Source organism: Diabrotica undecimpunctata, chromosome 6 (assembly GCF_040954645.1).
Source record: "Diabrotica undecimpunctata isolate CICGRU chromosome 6, icDiaUnde3, whole genome shotgun sequence".
In the NCBI taxonomy this organism is placed as follows: Eukaryota; Metazoa; Arthropoda; class Insecta; order Coleoptera; family Chrysomelidae; genus Diabrotica; species Diabrotica undecimpunctata.
Genome location: NC_092808.1, coordinates 76,103,685 through 76,125,016, shown reverse-complemented (window position 1 = coordinate 76,125,016; position 21,332 = coordinate 76,103,685). Strand labels below are relative to the sequence as shown.

Sequence of the window (21,332 nt, the reverse complement as noted above, 5' to 3'; positions counted from 1 at the left end):
ATAATAACTTACTTTAATAACTTACAATTTCATTCATTGTCATATAACTGTCCTCTTTCTTTATAAAATTTTCAATAATTTAACACACATCTCAAAATATATCTTTTTAATAAATATAAATAACTTAATTTCAATAATATAAAACATCACATTTTCTTTCAACAAACAATAACATATACCTTACTCCTATATCATCTGTTAACATCCCTCCCCTCAAGAAACTTTCTCCTAATTTGTTAGACAGTTACAACATTGACCGAAGATCACTCATTATCAGTAATACTGGATAGTTTGAACTATGAATCACCAATCACTATATAAAAATTCTTGTACAGGAATGTAAGTAGTATTTTGTTTATTTCTAATTTATTACAATTCAACAGATTTTATTCTCTTACCAATTTGTGGGTTGTTACTCTGTCTGCTAAAGCAATTTATGCATATTAATAAATACAGACATGTAATATTGGCATAATTACTAAAAACTTTTTTTGATCTATAACTTTTTTGATCTATATCCTTATAAGACAGCACCATAATATGGGCTTTTTATAATTTCAGCATTTAATTTACTTTGTTCCACTGACCTGATGATGCTTTGCAAATTTTATAAAGCGAAACCGGTCGTCTTAGGTAGTAAAATTAAACTGATTGTGAGTAAGTCTAATTTATTTCTATTTTACCTCTTTTAAAATGGACTCACACAACCAACACATTCATGATTTGTATAATCTTCTTCTCCATTACTGAAGGTTGGCTATAACTACAGCAAATTGCTCTCTATCTTGACCTGTTCTTAGTATCGAATGTGTGTCCATTCCTGTCCAGTCTCTTACATTCTTCAACCAGGAGCATTTTTTTCTTTCTGGACCTCTTCTTCCTTCCACTGTCCCTTCCATTATAAGTCGTAGGAAGTTGTATTTTTCTCCTCTGTAAATATGTCCTAGCTAGATAACTCGTTTTTCTGTTTTTTACAATATTTAGGAGTTCCCTCTCAGTTCCTATTCTTCTTAGCACCTCGTTGTTGGTCACGTGCTCTGTCCAAGAGATCTTCAGCATCTTTCGAAAAACCCACATCTTAAAGGCTTCTATACGCCTCATACTTGTAATTCTGAGAGTCCATGTTTCCACTCCGTATAGCAATATGGAATAAATAAACGTTTTTACAAATTGGTATCGGATATCCAACGATAACGTAGAGTTTATTAGGAATTTTTTCATTCGTTGAAATTCGGACCTAGCATATTCTATACGAGCACGTATTTCGACCTCGTGGTCAAGATCGTTTGTTATCCAGCAACCAAGATACTGGAATCTTTGTACTGATTCTATATGTTTGTTATAGATACAAATATTAATGTCGACATTTGGTAGACGTGTAACAGCCATTACTTTTGTTTTATTTGTGTTTATATTTAGTCCCAAACTATCTTCCTCTCTGGTTATGACATTCAAAAGTCGTTGTAAACCCTCAGCACTGTCCGCATTAATGACGGTGTCCTTTGCGTATCTTAAGTTGTTTACGCATTCTCCACGAACCATAACACGAAGTGTTATGGTCTATACCATGTTGTGTTAGGGTTTCTATGAGTTCTGTGTATTTTACTCGATCAAACGCTTTTTCGTTGTCGATAAAACAGAGAAACACGTCTTTTCGCTGATCTCGGCATTTTTGTAGTAATATCGGGAGGCCAAATAATGCCTCCCTTTACCAAGCCCCATACGAAATCCAAATTGATTGTCGCTAAGGTTTCTTTCGCATTCTCTGTATATTCGTTAATGTACAATTTTGAGTAAAATTTTCAGAAAATGGCTCATCAGGCTAATTAATCTGAACTGTGAGCATCTATTTACTTTATTTTTCTTGGGTATAGGTATAAATGTCGATATAAGCCAGTCTTCTGGAAAGATTCCAGTGGTATATATTTTGTTAAATAATAGTGTTAACGTCCGAAGATTTTCTTCATTGATAAGCTTTATCATCTCTACGTATATTTAATCTGGACCTGAGGCTTTTCGTGGCTTTGCCGTATTGATTATTTTTGTAACTTCCAATGTTAATATATCAAGTATTGTTTCTTGTACTATATTCATTTATGGTTCTGTTCTCTCGTCATCAAGCAGATCTTTGATGTATTTTTCCCAGATATCTTCTACATTTTCTGGACTAGATACTATTTAGATATCATCTACTAAAGTTGTTGTAGTGATTTTTTTCTTCATATTTGTGACTTCCTTAATCTTTTTGTATGCATTAAAGTACTCATGCGTTTTTAGTAAATCTCCGAGTTCCTCACAGTTGCTGCTGATCCATTCTTCTTTGGCTTTCCTAATTTTGTTTCGGATGATTTTCTGGGTTTCTTTATATTTTTCTTCATTGCGACTTTTGTAAGATCTCCTTATGTCCATCAGTTCTAGGACTTCTTGTGTCATCCATGTATTCTTTGTTTTTCTGATGTTGTCTTGTAGTTGTTCTCTTTGTATAGTTGTGATTGTTGTTTTGAAGGTGTGCCAAATACTTTCTATTATTTCTTCTGCTTCCGCGGGTGCTTCATTGAACTTTTCTTTGAGTGTATCATTGGGTGTTTTCTCAATTTCTACCTGTACTATTGGATCTTTAAGTTTTTCGAGGCTAGGTTTTATCTTCTCTCTGTATTTGATTTTCTTTAGTTTAATTGAAATTTTACCAACAACAGGATTGTGGTCGGAACCGATGTCCGCCCCGGGATATGTTTTAACTCCCCTGATTCCATTTCTATAACGTTTGCCAATTAATATATAATCAATCTGATTTCTTATTATGCGGTTTTGATTATCGCCAGGTGCTTTGCATGTATATAATCTTCTTTTTGGTTGTTTAAACCAGGTGTTTGAGATTATTAGATTTTCTTCTTGGTAAAATTGGACCAGTAATTCTCCTCTATAATTTCTTTGGCCCAAACCAAAGTTTCCTACTACGTCTTCGGTCCGCCCTTCACCTACTATGGCATTAAAATCTCCCATAATAATGTTTACAGCATTTTTCTTTGTGATCTTCATTAGCTGTTTGATCTCTTGGTAGAATTCTCGTAATTCTCTTTCTGGTTTTTCTGTTGTAGGAGCATATACTTTAATAAAGTTAATATTACGAGGAGTGGTATTAATTTGCAGCATAGCTACTCTATCAGATATAGGTAGTATAATATACATCATTAAAAAGCTTAACTAGAGCACTGATGTAGTCGTCTTGTATTATTTTTAAGAGTTCAGCTGGAATGTTGTCTGGTCCAGTTCCTTTCTTGGTTTTGACTGATTTTATTGCATGAAGAAATTCAGATTTCTTAAATTTAATCCTTCGATTCCTTAAACCTTCGACTTGAAATTTCAGGTCCTTCTTGATTTACTTTGCTTTGTATGTTTGGCCTATCATCTTAAAACAATTCAGTTATATAGTTACTCCATGTTTATAATATTTCTCGTTCATCAGTGATATCTTTTCCTGCATTAGGCACTACAGTATTAGTGTTTTTCTTATTATACAGACCAGCAACTTCACGAACATTGTTGTGCTGCAAATTGAACATGTCATACTTCTTTTGTAATGTTTTCATTTCTGAACATCTATCCGCTATCCACTTTTCTTTAGCCGCTCATATTTTTTGTTTTATTTCTCTTTGTTTTCTTCTGTATTCATCTGACTTGTCCTTGTATTTTGTTCTTTGTTCCATTAGGTCTAGTAATTCTTCCGTCATGCATTGAATCTATTAGTTACACTATACTCTTCTATTATCTTGGTCATATGTTCACGAAATAAATTCTGTTTTCTTAACATTTTTGGTTGTTCTCATTTCTTTCACGTAATTTTTTACTATTTTATCATTTTCTTTTTTACTTTTGTTAACCTCTGAAAGCTGATGTTTATTCTCTATTCGTTTTAGCCTGACTGTTGTATCGGCGAGAAAAGGGTTGTGATCAGATCTAATATCTGCTCCCAAGTATCACATATTCTGTTCTTAAGGTCGCATTGTAGTGATAATCAAAAGAAATCGTAAGGCACCTGCTTAAATTATTTCAACAACCTTATTAGAAGTCGTGAAAACTTGCATGATCTTTTATCTATTTGACTAGACAGAAAAACAGTTTCAATATACTTCTCGAGCGGAAGCAGCAGCATTCGTACGCACATTTAATCACTTGCCAGAAATATTACGATTTACGGACGTGAGTGCTATACCATGCCAGATTAGGTTCTGCTGGATCCTGCAAGCTCGCTTTAGGCTTTTTATGTTCCACTGAAATAGACTTTTAACAAATTTGACAACACTGACCACAGCAACGTGTTTCTGTGTATTACCGACAACAAAAACAAAATAAAAAAGGCGTATAATACAGTCGAAGGATTCCTCGTAAAACATAAACAAAAGGAACATAATAACAATATTGTACAAGACATTGGAAGAATTCCCCTTAAAGATAAACGAAACGAATTGCCAACTGGGGAGATTTTTCCATAGTTTTTTTATTTAAGTAAAAAAACAATGTTATGTAACGCGTTGTTCGAATTCCCCTTCCGCTCCTGTAAAGCACCGTTTTACAAGACTCCCCTCCCCCTTAATAGCGGTTGTTTCGACTGATTTCAACTAAATGTTTATTAAAATACCTGTTTTTATGAAATCAAAACCAGGTGAAATTTTCTAAAATTCAATATTCTTCTTTATGTGATGTTTTCTACCGAAGGTTGGCGACCCTCAAACGATAGGATTATCTGTTTTGTGCCACATGTATTATGTTTAAAGTTTAATAAAGTAACATTATCGGAAAACTTAGTTTGTTTTATTTTCCATAATTGTGGTTAATTCGACACCACGTTTTAGTAAAGACAAAGGCCTAACTACATCCTTAGCTTTGTTGTTTTAATTGTGTTATTTAAAATATATGCTCTGTATACTATTAGGATAAAAAAAACAGTAAAAGCTTTAAACAGTTAAGTATAAAGTGTTTCCACAGTAATTGTTTCCAAAAACAATTAATTTTTCTAAATTATGTTGTGTTGTAGAGATGTAGAAATTCTTTTTTTAATTTCAAGTTGGATAAGATTGAAAACTTTTGTGCGACGGGCCGTCTAAAAAATGCGACGCATTCTTCTCCAGCACCATATCTCAAAGGCATCGATTTCTTAGCGTTCATGTTGTGCGAAGAGTCCAAGTTTCTGCCCCATATGAAAATATTTAGAATACATGTACATTCACAAGTCTCATTTTGATTTTTTGAGAGATAGAAATGTTTCCAAACTTAACTTAGGCGACTCATCGCATTTTTTGCCATATGCGCATTTTACGTCTTCGAATTTTTGCTTTGCAGTTTCCATTATCAGTTATACTAGATCCGAGATAGCTTAAACTCTCTACTATCCTGTAAGTGCTTGTTCAGCTAAATAGTCTTGAATTTGTCACCAATATCTTCATCTTGTCTATATTAATTTAAGACCAACTTTATTGCTTTCCCATTCAGCTCTTTCCAGTAGGTCTATCGTTTCTTTTTCATTTGATGCTGTAAGGATAATATCTTTTATAAATCTTAAATTGGAGACTTTTCTATCAGCCACCGTTACTTCATCAGACTATCCTTCTAAAGCTGTCCTCACGACATGTTCACCAAAAATATTGAATAAGTATACGCATCCTTGTCTTCCCTCTCTCTGTTCTGAATTGACTTGAGAATTTCTAATCTAGTCGTACTGTTACCATACTGGACTGGTATAGAAGTGTCGTCAGGAGTATAGGTGTACCCATCTCTATTATCAGCATGGTATCATAGATACTTGAAACTGTGTCCACTTTTCAATGAGTTGTCTTAAGTGCAGGATTTGCTCAAGTATACCTTTTCCATATACAAATTCCGCTTGTTCTCGTAGTATTTGATGATGTAGAAATGTTTTTAACCTATTTTTGATGATATGCAACAATATTTTACTGGCATATGTTAATATTGACAATTTACTGTAGTTCTCACATCTGGTTGTGGATCCTGTTTTTGTGTAGCGGAATATATAAATAGAGGTAGATCAGTCAGATAAGGATTTTTTGGAATTTTAAACAATGACACAAATAGAATGGATGATATTCAATCCTTTGTCACCTAATTACTGCAGCATTTCCCCTTGTACTGTGTCAATTCCTGTGAATTTATTTCTCTTTAGCGACTTAATTGCATCTTTTACTTTCGATAGCAAGACAGTTCTCTGGGGTAGTCCAAGGGCCATAGGTTTACCGCTGGATTCTCAACATTTCTATTTAAATCGATACAGTAATTTCGCCACGTTTCCAATATTTCGTCTATATCGTTCTTTAGATTACCTTCTTTACCTATTACAGACCATTTCTGAAGTTTAAATTCTCTATTAAGGAGTTTCACCTTTTGAAATAAATCACTCGGTCTATTGCGACAACCATTTTCTTCTATTTCTCTGTATATTTGGGAGATCTGCCTTGTCTTTGCATTGACCTTTTATATCTTTTTATAATGTTCTGTATACATCAATTGTTCCAAATCTAGTTTTAGGCTCTTTTCTGCTTTGAATCACAGTCCAAGTGTAGTCAGTAATTCATGACTTGCGGTTTGTGTAAATTGGTGTCAGTAAAATCTTTTGTAGTCTTGATTATTTTGTCTTTGAGACATATCTAAGTTTTTTCAGTATCACTGTCTACTTGACCTAAAGAAAGGTTTTCTTCTAGGTTTTGCTAGAATTAGTTGATTTTTGTAAGGTTAAGCGATTTGATTCTTCTTAGTCGTATTTTTTAAATACTTTAAAACAAAATCTGTTTAAAACAAAAGTTTAACATTAGGAGATGATGGTCACAGTCTACGCCTGCGTATGTTTTGCAGTTAGTGGCCTAGGATTCCCATTTGAATCTTATTAGGATGTAATCTATTTGATTTTTTGTTCCTCATTTAGGCTGCGCCATGTGTACAATCTACGTGGATATTGCTGATAAAATGTGATTTTGATCACAAGATGGTGCTCTTAACAGAACTCCACAAAACGGTCACCACCCATATTTCTCTGACTCAGTCCATTTTTACCCAATACTCCTTGAATGGTTTCATTAGTCAACCCTACTTTGGGCTTAAAATCTCCATTTGCTGTACCCTATATTCAAATTCTGAAAAAATATGTTCCTGTTGTAAGAAACAGGTGGCACAATACTAGGAAATACCGCCTGCCGAGTAGGAAGTTGCCGACAAGAGCTTATAAAGGCAAACTATAATTTTTTTATGGTAGTTATGTAAAATTTTACCAAAACAACAACCAATATAAAATGGTAGGAATGTAAAATGTTACCAGAAATTTTACTAATTTTTTGTTCTTAGACTTATACTGCAAATTTTTTCTAATAAAACACACATTTTTTACAATTTGATCATGATTTTATTTCACGTTTGCTCTAATGTCATTGTAAAATTGTAAAAAAGTTCCCAGTCCACCCTACAGTATTTCCAGACAATTTTATAATATATGCATATGCCTCTTGAAAATCTATATATGTATAAACTCTGTAGAAGTGTTACAAGAGAAATTGGGATTATTTTGGGTATCATTGGTTAGACTGGTTTTATATGTGCCGAATTTTTTATCTACTTTTATAGACACATTGCCTGAATGTCTTCGATGTTTACTCCTAGTGTTCACGCCCAGTATATCCTTATTTTCAATTTTTATTAAATTTTATTATTTGAATCGGCAACATTGTCGTCTAGGGCGTTATGTGAAAATTGGAGAAAAAACCAGTCGCATAAACAAGTCGCAAAACGAGTTACAGGTAGCAAGTTCACGACCGCAGGGCAAAGGGACATTCAACAATGAGACTTCGATGAAACAAGATCGGTGATAGCGGATGCAGGACGGACGCCCACCGTTCACGTATACCTTAATTTATTGTATTAATATATCAGTTCAATAAAGTAACCTGTTTTACACGTAGTTTTTCGATTAGAACCAGCGGCACATCTCGTAGTGCAAATTAAGTAACATTTACCTAGTCATGTGCAAATTTATTGTTTAATCTCTTTCGATGGCCGGATGTGCTTCTTCTTCGACTTAGCGACTTATCCCGGAATATTTTATTACCCTATTTTCTCTCATTCGACGGATATGACTGTTACATTTGCTTTTTCTTTCTTATACCTACCAATTAATTTTGTTTGTTGTGTATAGGTTTCTAATCTCTTTAATCTTTGTTCTGTCTAATAGTGTCTTTTATGGTTATTCTTTTTTATTATTATTTTTCTTATATTTATCATTTCATTTGTTTCCAAATAACTTCTTGTGCTTGTATCTGTGTTCCAGAACCACGCTCTAAAATATTTGTTCCATTTCTTTTGAGAACTGTTTCTATTGCTAAGTTTTTCTATGACTGATTCGTTGTAAACTCTCTTATATTCTTCAAAAGCCTTCTTCGTTCTTTCATATGTTCATTTCATCTAATAAGCATTCTTTTTTCTTGGCGTTTTACTTTTTCCCCTTTTAAAAATCAAGTTGTGCTCTTTTTTTCCTTATAGTTCACCCCTCCGTCAACTGCTATGATCATTGGTGTAGTTACCTACTTTCTGATTTCATTCATGAAATAAATTAAAGGAACTTGTTACTACGTTCAATATAAAGATATAAGGAAAAATAATTCGCAAATCAGTTACAACTATAAATCGACTGAAATAACATGAATTAACAACTTAAAATATATGAGCTGAGTAATTGGTTAGCGACTAGGGCATAAAATAAAATACACATAACCCAAAAGCTACATGGTCTTAAAAGGTCTGTATATTATTAAATCTATCTAAATAAACAAACGTTTCGGCCAATCAAATATTGACCCATTTTCAGATTTATCTACTCGTTGCGGCCTTCCCCTTTCCACGAAAAAGAAACATTTTCACATTTTCACTGGCTTACGTACAATTAATTTCGTCAGTACTTTCAAAGTAGTGCTTAACCAATTTATACCTCTGTAAGTATATGATTTTTCGCATTTTCTATAGAAAAGAATGATCGTACTCCTTCTCACCTACTTAAAATGTTCAGCGATTCATATTCATATAAGAGGAAAAATAGGGGGTGACACTTTTAAAAATTAGTGATTTCAGCGCTTTTTTTAATATATTGCAGAGGTGGTCGTAAAGGGGAGAATAAATTTAAAAGTATTAATGACGGGTCCAGTTTGAATTTGTCTTTCAGTTCGAACAGACGATAAAATCACATTAAGCGGAGATAAGTTTTTGCGGTGATTAAAAATCAATATTTATATTTAAATTTAAAGTTTGTGTAAATATATCGGTTTAATACTTGGAATTTTAGTGTAAATAAGTGATTTACCTCCCCTAATGGGGGAGGAAAACTAGGAGGAGGATTCTACCACCTTTCCTTTTAGATTTGGCCCGTTACAGCCATTACCACCTAATCCCAATAAACCTAATAGTTCAATAGATGGTGAAAAAAACAAGATGGTTATTTCGTTAGTCACATTTTTTTCTTAATTTATAAAAAATGTAAAATCAGTTGAGAAGGCGGAAACACTGGATAATAATTTGTTAGATAAGTGTTTGCATACTGTTCTCGAGGATATTTTTAAAGGTACTTAAATTTATGGCTTTAAACATTAAACTTAAAATTATGCAATGGAACGCTAGATCAGCTGTTGCAAATAAAAACAGCCTACTCAATTTCCTTATTAAAGAAGATGTTGATATTGTTCTTTTAAGTGAAACCTGGTTCAAAAATAATGTTGTATATAATTTTAAAGGTTATAATATTGTTCGTCAAGAGCGTGCAGGCGGTTTTGCTGATGTCGTTGTTTTGGTAAAAACGGGTATCCGTTTTGAAATATTAAAATTAAATAAAAACTTTAATAAAGAGCTGCTTGCCTGTGGTATTAAAGTTAATTACGATAATACTCATTTGAGTTTTCTCTCTGTATATAGATGTCCAAAAACCAAAACCAGGATAGAAGATTGGACACACTTATTTTCCCAAGTGAAGCACCCTTGCATTATTGGGGGTGATATGAATGCCCACAATGCGCTCTGGGGATCATAAAAAAATAATAATATTGGCGATCAAATTGTAGAGACCCTACAGGATCTTGATTTCATTGTGATGAATAACGGTCAACCTACTTGTCAAGGAAATCCAGGACATTCAGATTCTATGATTGATATTACGGTTTGTTCCCCTTCCATTTTTGTTAAGACATTTTGGACTGTAGATTCTGATACACTTGGATCAAATCACTATGTTGTAAAAATAATATTCGAATACCCAAGAGCTGTTAATGAGACCATAATATCCCAAAAGTAAATGGAATACTAAGAAAGCTAATTGGGATATGTACGCTGAAATAATGGAGAATACTTTAAATGAAAGTGGACCTATATCCCCAAATGCTGAAGAAAAATATAATCTTTTATTAGACTGTATCAATAAAGCTTTCACACAATCTATTAGCCAATATAAACCCTTTAAGTGTAAGAAACGGACTTCTTCGCCATGGTGGGATGCAGAATGTGATCTAATTGTTGCTGAAAGAAAAAATGCATTAATAAAATACAAGCAAGATCCATCAGTTGAAAATTTTATTAAATGTAAACAAGCTAGTGCACACGCTAAGAAATTATTAAAATCGAAAGCCAAACAAAGCTGGGTTGATTGGTGCTCAAAATTAAATAAACAAACGACGCCTACTTCGATTTGGAATCAAGCGAAAAGGATGAACAGGAAAAGGGTCAATGCTCCATTACCACTAGAAGATTTGTGGATAGCAGAGTTCTTCGACAAAATTGCACCACCATATGTGAACAATAACGAAGATTTAATGTTATTCAATCCGAATCATAGTCATTTTCTCTTAAAACCGTTTACTATGCTAGAATTGGACTGTGCCCTTAGTGACCGTCCTAACACTTCTCCTGGTTATGATGAAATCAAATATATTATGCTATTGAATTTACCAAATAATGCAAAAGAGTTACTTTTAAATATTTTTAATCAGATAATTAGAGAAGGTTCTAACATTTCGGCCTTCAAACATATTATTGTCGTTCCTATTCCCAAACCTGGGAAAAATCTAAAATTAGTTGAAGCTTACAGATCCATATCTTTATTATCTTGTGTACAAAAAACTCTAGAGAGAATAATTAAGGCTAGGCTGGAATGGTGGTTACTAGAGCAGAACCTTCTACCCAAAGAACAATACGGATTCAGGAAAAGGTTTTGGTACTTTGGATGCATTGGCTTCCCTAGATGTAGATATTCAAAACAATTATTCCCGGAACAATTATTTACCGGCATTATTTCTTGATATAGAAGGTGCTTATGACTCCGTGTGTCTAACAGCACTCAAAGAAAAAATGACAAGAATATTTCAAATTCCAGCTCAATTTGCCGATAGTATTGTTAATCTTTATTCAAACATTAGTTTATTTAAGAAAAGAACAAATGCTCATAGGTCCCAGAATCGTAAACAAAGGATTTCCTCAGGGTTCTGTATTGAGTCCTATCCTGTTTAATTTGTACGTAGCGGATTTGTACAATATTAAAATAAATAACATACCATTCAACCTCATACAATACGCAGATGATTTCTGCATTTATACAGAACACAAAGAATATAAAAAAGCAATCAAAAACTTGGATAGTATCTATCAACTACTTCAAAAATGGCTTTATAAAAACAATTTTGAATTATCTTGTAATAAATCTTAGGTTTGCATTTTTACCAGACATTATAAACCTAACGATCAAATAATTAAATTAGGAGAGCATCAATATCCACTTAAACATAAGGTCAAATATTTAGGGATGACACTTGACAAACATTTGACTTGGAAGGATCACATTGAGGATATGTTAAACAAATGCAACAAGGGAATTAATTTCCTTAAATCGATTAATAAAACGTGGTGGGGTGCTGATATAGACGTAAATTTATTATTTTACAGAGCGTATATTCGCTCTATTTTGGATTACGGAAGCATATTTTATGGATCAGCCAGTAATGTATTGCTAAATAAAATTAACGTAATACACAATTCAGCTCTACGTACATGTTTAGGTGCTATGAAGTCCACACCAATTCAACGCTTGTATTTGGAAGCCTTGGAACCACCTTTAAATATCAGACGAAACTTCCTGACCGAAAAATTTCTGGTAAAGACATATATAAAAAATCAATCGTTATACAAAAAGCTCATCACTCTGAATCGCTATGATTTGTCTACTAAATACTGGGAAAAAAAGAACTCGCCTTTAGTCTGCGAAGCTCTGCAACATAATATGGAAGCATTAAAAGAGATAGATAAAGCTACGTATACACTTCAAAACATCTCATATGCAACTTATCATGGTTCAAATGCAGATATCATGGTACCAAAATATAGTGACAGTATACACATAAATAGAAAGATTATTCACTCAATATTATCAGAATTCGAAAACTCCGTCGTTATATATACCGATGCCTCCAAATCATCAAACGGCACTGGATGCGCTTTTTTTATCCCATTGGAACGAAGAGAACGCACATTTAAGTTGAACTCCCAGATCTCTATTTTTACAGCAGAAGCTCTTGCAATATATGAGCCCTTACTTTATGCAACAGAAAGTAACTCGGACCATATAGTGATATAATCAGATTCTTTATCAGTTTTGACCTCTATTGGGAAACCGGGATTGCCAAATACGTACAGTTGCCCTTATATTTACAAAATTAAGGATATCAAACAAAAGTTAGTAACAAGGGGCAAAAATGTACTTTTTGTTTGGATTAAAGCACATATAGGTTTGGAAAATAACGAACATGTAGACCAATTAGTAAGAGAAAGTATTATGTCTGGTAGAGAAACTTCGTATAAAATCACGGCTTGCGACTTTCTGGCTTCCTTAAAATTAAGATTATACCAAAGGTGGGATAATATATGGAAGGAATATTCCATTGTTAGCCCAAATAGATACACTTTTCTTCAAACAGATATTTCTAAAACTCCTTGGTATAAGTTTTTTAATGTACCTAGAAAATATGTTACCACGATCATAAGACTGAGATTTGGGCATGCTTGTTACCCCAAACATTTATTTAAATTTAAGGTTTTAGATAATGATCAATGTGAATTTTGTACAGAAGAAGGAAACCTAGATCATAAATTTTTCAGTTGCCCCAGAAATACTATAATTTCATCCAGATTAATAAATAATTTACATAAACACAATATATTAGCCCCTTGGAACCTTCAGTACCTATTATCATTAGACTCGAGAGCAGTGTATGATTTATTAGTTATGTTTTTAAAAGATAGTAAAATAACCATGTAAATAATTATACATTAGTTAATAATGTAACCTTTGTCTCTAACCCAATTATTTAAATTCCTTTCTTACCGTGGCCTAGTGTTGTATGTTAAAAAAAATGCCTTGATGGGCCCCTAGGCGAGAAGAGAGTGATTCTGTTTACCTGTTATCTGTTTTGTATGTTTATTTTAATAATATATCATTTACTAATTTATCATTTTGGATGTTAAAAATTAGGCTGAAAATTAATAATAAAGTTTTACTTAATGACGCCAGAAAATGACGCCAAGTAGATTAATTCACCACTGCCGACGCAGTGGCTATTTTGCCCACTGTTGTAGATAATGTTATTTTGTCTCTGTCATCACAACCTGTCTAACACAATTTTCTGTTATATTGTATGAATCTATTTTTAAACACTAGGGTTCTTGAAGAAACTGTATAATTAAATTGATAGCCAATTCAAAATTTTACTACAAAATATTTTTGCAGGTAAAATCGGCACTAAAGAAGCATTGTTCATTTCCTGCTATAAGTATAATTTTATCAGCAAACCTTAAATTAGCGACTTTTCTACCACCCACCGTTACTTCACGAGACCATCCTTCTAAAGCCGTCCTCAGGTCATGTCCATTATGTCATGATAATACACATCCTTATCTTACCCGACTTATAGTTTTCCCGTAGGCAAAACTATTTTTAAAAAACAAATACTTTATTAATTAATTACAAAAATACGAAAAAGATCGGACAATTTTATATAAAGATTTAATGCTCCTTCTTTAAAGTTTAAGAACAGACTGAATTATATCTATATAAAAATGCAGTGGTAAATGATAATATAAAAATGCAAAGTAATCTTTATTACAAAGTTCATTAAACACAAATCCTAGATCATCACTCTTAGGTGAATGGCTAGAACAGGGCCGGCTGCCATAACTCCTCCCTTGCGAGTTCTTGGCATATTTCATGGAGTGAAAAATGCTCTTGGATTTGGTACAGGAACTGTGGGATCATCTTCTTCCGTAGGTTGTTCATCGTATGTTGGATGTGGATTTTCTTTTGTTCTTAACTTCTTAATATAGTGAATGGCTATGAAGATGACAATAATTACTATTAATATATATATACTATGGTAGTCCAATGGTTTGTGGGACGTTCCTTTAGGTGCTGGAGTACCACAGGTCGAATTTGATTTTGATTCCTTTGGATTGTGTGAATTTTGTCGAGAGGGATATCCTTTAGAACAATTTCTGGAACTTCTTCTTCTTCTTGAGTATTAAAAACTTTCAACTCAGGTAAGAGAAGTAGTTGGCCTTGGACAACTGTCTTTTTATTAATAAACATTTTCTTATCTACTTTGAATTGGCATTGATAAAGAATGGAAACTAGAAAATTTCCTTTTAATGTGGTAAAATCTGTTTTCTGACATATCATCTCGATTTTAGTTTGGTTTACGAAGATGGCAATGTAATGTAAATCAGCAATTTGTTGTATTACATTCTCAGATATTCGGACGGGAGTTCTGCGGCAAGTTGTGGAACTGGTCTTCAGTTGCAATAATTGAAAGACACAATCTTCTTTCTCTATTCCAGCAGAGAAATCGCCATCAGTACAATAGAAATTGGGCTTCAGATCCAGACAGGGCAGTGAGTGATATTGGTAATAATTTTCATTCATAGTCAGAAAGGTATTTTGAGGTACGATGGTACTGTGATTTGACGTAGGAATTGAATAAAGATGATAATAGGAGAAGATTTCTGGGTAAACAATAGGAAAGTGAACAGCGAAAACAATTTTTGTCTCAGAGTAGTAGGCTTCTGTTTTTAAAATATCATAATATTTATAAGTATCATTAAAATTTTGAAAAAGTATTTCATTTTTTGTATGGTATTTTAAAATGATTTCTATGATAGAATTTAACTCATTTTTATCGATAATGCTATTATGTAAAATTCCAAGTCGAGCAAAAGTAATGGCATTTTCTATTTCATCTAAAAGCTGTAAGATAATGTTTAAGCTTAAATTTAACTGATCTAATATATTTCTAGTCTGCAAATAGTCATTGAAATCAAATATAAATTTATTTAAAGATGTGCGTATCTTATCTATGCCCATAAAAATAGTTTCTTGATTGTTCTTTATAAGATTTACTGTTTCGTTAAAATTTGCTATTATGTCTTTGGTCAGAGAAATTTGTTGATTAACTTTTTTTAACTAGTATTTGATTATTATTTTGGAGATCAGAGATGGCTTGGTCATAAAACAAGGCGTCACTGGAATCAAGATTACCAGAGATACTTTTAATTATAGATCCTAAACCGTCTATAAGACCTCTTTTTGATCTAAAAGGTGGCAATAAAGAATTGAATTTTTGTTCAGCGGATTTAAGTTGGAAGAGTAGAGCGTGGTCAAAATTATAAAGTTCTTGAAAATAAGGATGACTAAGGCCATCTTGAATTCCAAGTATTACATTATCATATGTATATCTTATAGATTCTATTCTATTCCGGGATTATTTTGGAGGTTAGTTATTTGAACTTCCTGTATCCTTACTGGAGGAAGGGCCAGGGTCGATAGGATTAGTAGCGTCCTGTAACAAGGTTGCTCGGTTAGTTTTTGGTCTTTTAAGGTTTTGTTTGTGTAATAATTTATTGCTGTGTACCTTTACTTTTATGTGTTCGTCTGCGATAGCTTTTTCTTTGTAAAATTTTGGATTAAGTTTGTTTCTGGTTAATGTTGTGTTTTTCTTGTATACATCAGTGTCGGGTAAATAGTTTAATGGTTCATGTCGGTCTTTGTTGTGACGTTCTATTGTAGATTCCTTTTGAGATATTAGCTTTTCGTTTAAAGATCTATAAATTTTTGCAGTAGCTTCTCTGTGATTTTGGATATAATTATTAATTACAATTTGGTCCAAATTTATATCAAATATTTCTTTTGAATTTAAATGTCCATTCAGTATATCAATTGGCTTCTGGTTCGTAACAGAATGGATCGAATTATTGTATCCTAATACTGCATAAACCATATCGTTTAGGATATCTATTTTATTGTTATTTTTTGCTCTTATAATTCTCAGATATTCAATAATAGTGGAATGAAATCTTTCGATAGCACCTTTCGACTGGTTACTGTTTGCGGTGACGTAATGTGTTTCAACTTTGTGAACATCGAAAAATTCCTGAACAACCGAATTTTTTAGTTCAGTTCCTCTGTCCATTACAACTAAAGAGGGAACACCGTGATGAGACATAAATATTAGTAATGCTCTTGTTATTTCGATACCAGCTAATGCTGTAAGTGGGTAGGCTTGTCCGTATTTTGAGAAAGTGTCAATAATTGTCAAAAATTTATGTCCTTGTGCAGATAAGGTGTCACAAAATATAATTTCCATTGGTTTTGACGGTGTTGGTGTAATAGATAATTTCTGGCGTGGAGGGTTTCGGTCATATTTATTAGTTTGACAAATCTCACACTTATTTATGAAGTTCGTTATATCGGTTTTCATGGTAGGCCAATAGTAGAGTTGTCTAAGTTTGGTTTCTGTTTCAAGTATGCCACGATGGTTTGTTTTTCCTTCACGATATTGTCTAATAGTTTGGCGTTGCTCATCTTTGTCAATAATGTCTCTTAGAATTGTATTACACTGAATTAATTTGTAAGCAGAATTTTTGAATACATTTCGTAATACTTCGAGAATTTGGGAAATGTAATTCTGGTCCTGGTTTTTGAAATAAACACCATATGTATATTTTGGATGAATATAGTTCTTAAAGACGTTTATTGGGTTATTCTCTAGGTCATTAGTAGAAATTTGTATATGAAGACGTTTTTTGTTAGGAAATACCTGTTCGGTCTTTGGTTTAACTGATGAATGTAAAACGAAGTCAATAATAATTTGGTGGTCAAAAGAATTTATGTTTTTTTCCGTAATTTGCATTCCTAGAACAGGATCTTCTGCACTTGTATGTACGGTATCGTTGTCATCATCTTCTTTGTCTCCGTCTGGGTTTGATTGGTCTATTTTGTCTTCTCTTTCTAAATTTTCTTCTGTGTCTTCATTCTCTTGATTTTCTTCATCTATTGTTTGCAAATCGCCTGCATTTGCAAGTATTGATTCATTGTCCATATTTTGGTCGTTATTAAGATTTTCCATGTATTTTATAAATTCATTAGTATTTATTTCAACTCTAGATAGAGCGTCGGCATTTCCGTTTGTCTTTCCTTTTATATTCGATTTCGTAATTAAATTCTTCTAGCTTTAATCGCCATCGAACTAGTCTAGAATTTGGTTCCTTCAAAGACATTAAGTATCTAAGTGGTTTATGGTCACATTTTATAGTAAACTTAACTCCGTAGAGATAAGGTCTAAAGTATTTTGTGGCCCATACTATGGCTAATAGTTCTCTCTCGATAGTGCTATACTTTTGTTCGGATTCATTTAACGTTCTAGATGCGTATGCAACAGGTTTTTCTTGTCCGCCTGTATTTTGGGCTAAAACTACTCCAATAGCGAAACTACTTGCATCAGTTGACAGAATAAATTTCTCCGTAAAATCTGGATACTGTAAGATTGGTTCGTTGGTAAGCAGTTCTTTGCAATCCTCAAAACATTTAATGAACTGTGGTGTGTGTTCGATTTTTGCACCCTTTTTTAGACAAGATGTTAATGGTTTTGTTACTCGACCAAAATCTTTTATGTATCTTCTGTAGAATCCAAGTAATCCAAGAAAGGATTTTATTTTTTTATTTGTTTTTGGTAATAGGTACTTATTAATAGCTGTGATCTTATCGAGGTTTGGCTTAATACCTTCAGGTGTCACAATGTGTCCTAAATAAGTAAGTTCCTTCTTTATTAACTCACACTTATCCAATTGAATTTTGAAATTTGTCTCTTTTAGTCTTTTAAACACTTTATCCAAATTTGTGTTCTTGCAACGACGCGACGTGGAAAATACTATGATGTCGTCTAAATAAACTAAACATATCTCATTTTGTAATCCTCTCATAATATCGTCAATTACTCTCTGAAAAGTTGCTGGGCTATTCTTTAATCCCATTGGCATTCGAACATACTCATAGTGTCCGTTCTCTACCGCAAAAGCTGTTTTCTGGATATCCTCAGGTTTCATTTCGATTTGGTAGAAACCACTAGCTAAATCTAAAGTTGTAAAGTAGTTACACCTGCCTAATTTATCCAAAACATCGGTAATATTTGGGATGGGATAGCGGTCGTCTATCGTTTTTTCGTTGAGCTTGCGGTAGTCCACTACGATTCTGAATTTCTTTTTACCGGAAGCGTCCGCTTTTTTTGGTACTATCCAAATATTCGACGACCAAGGCGAGTTGCTCGGAATAATAATTCCTTGGTCCAACATGGATTGTATTTGTCTCTGTACTTCTGTTTTATACACAAATGGATAACGGTATGACTTAGAATAAATGGCATTTCGTCAGTAGTTTTTATGGAATGTTTCATTTGGTTAGTAAAAGTAAGTGGTTTACCTTCTCTGTGAAATATTGTAGAATATTTTCTACACAGTTTTAAAATTTGTGCCTTCTCTTCGGAATTGAGATGGCCAGTTCGAATAAGCTTGTCAATATCTACTTTTTCGGTGTTTTCGTTTGGTATAATGTCGGCATAAAATAGGTCATAAGAATTATATTCAAAAGGTACAGTTTGGAGAGGTTCAGAGAAAATAATTTCGTCATCAGTATTATTACGTATTTCAACTATAGCATTACCATTTAGCTTCAGAAAGTATAGAAGGGATTTCGCAATTTTTTATGAATTGTCTGACAATTAAGATATCACCGGATTTTTGACAGACGGGTACGGGTACGTGACAATATTGGTTACAATACGACTATGGGGATCGATTTTCCTTTTAAAAATAGCTGGATTACTTTCCAAATAATGTATTGGCAAAGTTGTCTCAGGTGTAATTAATTTAGAATTTGTAAGATCCAAATGAGCTTGTAACATGTTTAACGTATCTATGTCTAAAAGGCCATCAAAAATATCATGAAAAGCAAAAAGGTGGAATTTAAAATCACCAGATTTATTAAATTCATCAAATATGGGGATCATTGCACAATTTTGTTGAGTTGATGTCTGAAATGCTGCCGATACAGTAAAAGGTTCCCTAAATATTTTATTTTTATAGAATTTTTGGGCAATTTCGGGCTTTAAAAAGGACTTAGTCGCTCCAGTATCAATCAATAAAATAATGGGTGGATTAGAAATTTTGAGATAGGGTAATTCTTTTTTATCAGACGAAATGTTAAGTTCTATCAAGGAGTGTCGTTGGTCAGGTCGGTTTCGTGAAAATTTTGGGAATCGTTATCATTTACATATTGATAGTTGTCATAATATTCATCTGAATTATAAAAATTTTGATTATCTTCTTCCTCAGGTATTACCTCTGTGTTAAATAACTCTTCATGATGGGAATTTGGATTTTGGCCTTTGCTTTTAAAATGATTATAATTTTGTCGGAAGTGTGGTGCTGTATTTCGTGTAGAAACACTCATAGGAGTAGGTTTGGCTTGATTATTATTTGGATTGGGCTTCCAAACATTTTTTGATTTACCGAAAACTTGAGAATTTGTAAAATATTTGGTTTGAGGTGGATTTGGGTGTCTTGGAAGTTGTACAGGACCTCTGGGAAATTGAGGTCGGTAGTCAACTGTCTGAGTTATATCTGGTTGAAAGTTAGATGTAGAAGGTTGGCTTATTCTTGGCTGAGAATATTGTATATTTGGCTGTCGAATTGATTGAAAATGATTGACATTTGGATTAGTTGGTTTTCGAATAAAATTATTATTATTATTAGAATTATTGTGATTAAAAGTTTGATTTTTCTGATAATACTTAATATTATCCTCCTCTCTAATAAACTGAATCGCTTGCTCTAACGAAGCAGGTCGCATTGCACGAATAATGGGCCCTAAAGGCTACCTAAGACCAGCTAAAAATGATTTTAATGTCTGCTTCGTAAAGAAAGCTTTTTTGGATTCACGTTCCTGATTAATATAGTGCAAATCTATGTAATTACAACTAGCATTTAAAAAGTTAAAAGTCTTTCATGAAATGAATATGGAGATTCATTAGGTTTCTGTTTGATATTTACTAGATCTTGATTCAAGCAATTTTCATCACCATGATAACCAAAATTGAGAATCAAAGTATTTTTTATATCTGGCCAAGTTTTAGCGCCGCTTATGGCTACTATTTCTTCTGCTTTGCCTTCTAATTTATTAAGAATACCATTTAATAATAAAACATTTTGAAAACTGGCTAGATTGTTCCTATCAAAATAATGATTTAAAATGGATTCAGTTGCATTCACAAATCTGTGAAGTTTATTAATATTTCCATCAAAATTTGGAATAATTGAAAAAGTTTTTATATCTAAAATAGGTGTTGCCATTTTATTTTTTAATTTTAGTTTACAAAAATTATTAATTAAGCCTAACTCTTCGTTAGTATCGATTTCGCTAAAGGATTCGTTTTCAGAAGAGGAGTCTGACATAAACAAAAATTACTTACCACATCCGTGCTGCACACTGTCTTCCTCGATGGAGTTTACTGGCAAAACTGGGATATTGGTTCTTGATTTTCGTGAAGGGTTGAAACCTAAAGAACTTTCCGCGGTGGATTTTCCCGAAAATCTGTACTTACTGCGCCACTTATAGTTTTCCCGTAGGCAAAACTATTTTTAAAAAACAAATACTTTATTAATTAATTACAAAAATACGAAAAAGACATCGACAATTTTATATAAAGATTTAATGCTCCTTCTTTACAGTTTAAGAACAGACTGAATTATATCTATATAAAAATGCAGTGGTAAATGATAATATAAAAATGCAAAGTAATCTTTATTACAAAGTTCATTAAACACAAATCCTAGATCATCACTCTTAGGTGAATGGCTAGAACAGGGCCGGCTGCCATAACTCCCGTCTCTATGTTCTAAATTGACTTTAGAATTTCTGAGCTAGTCGT

The 21,332-nt window shown here is 32.9% G+C and overlaps 1 protein-coding gene across 1 annotated transcript; it reads right to left on the bottom strand.

Annotated features, from left to right (window-relative positions):
* Positions 1 to 20,388: 20,388 nt before the first annotated feature.
* On the bottom strand, positions 20,389 to 20,754 carry LOC140444461 (uncharacterized). The gene has a single exon (XM_072536217.1). It carries the CDS (start codon positions 20,752 to 20,754, stop codon positions 20,389 to 20,391), a length of 366 nt encoding a protein of 121 aa, XP_072392318.1.
* Positions 20,755 to 21,332: the final 578 nt, after the last annotated feature.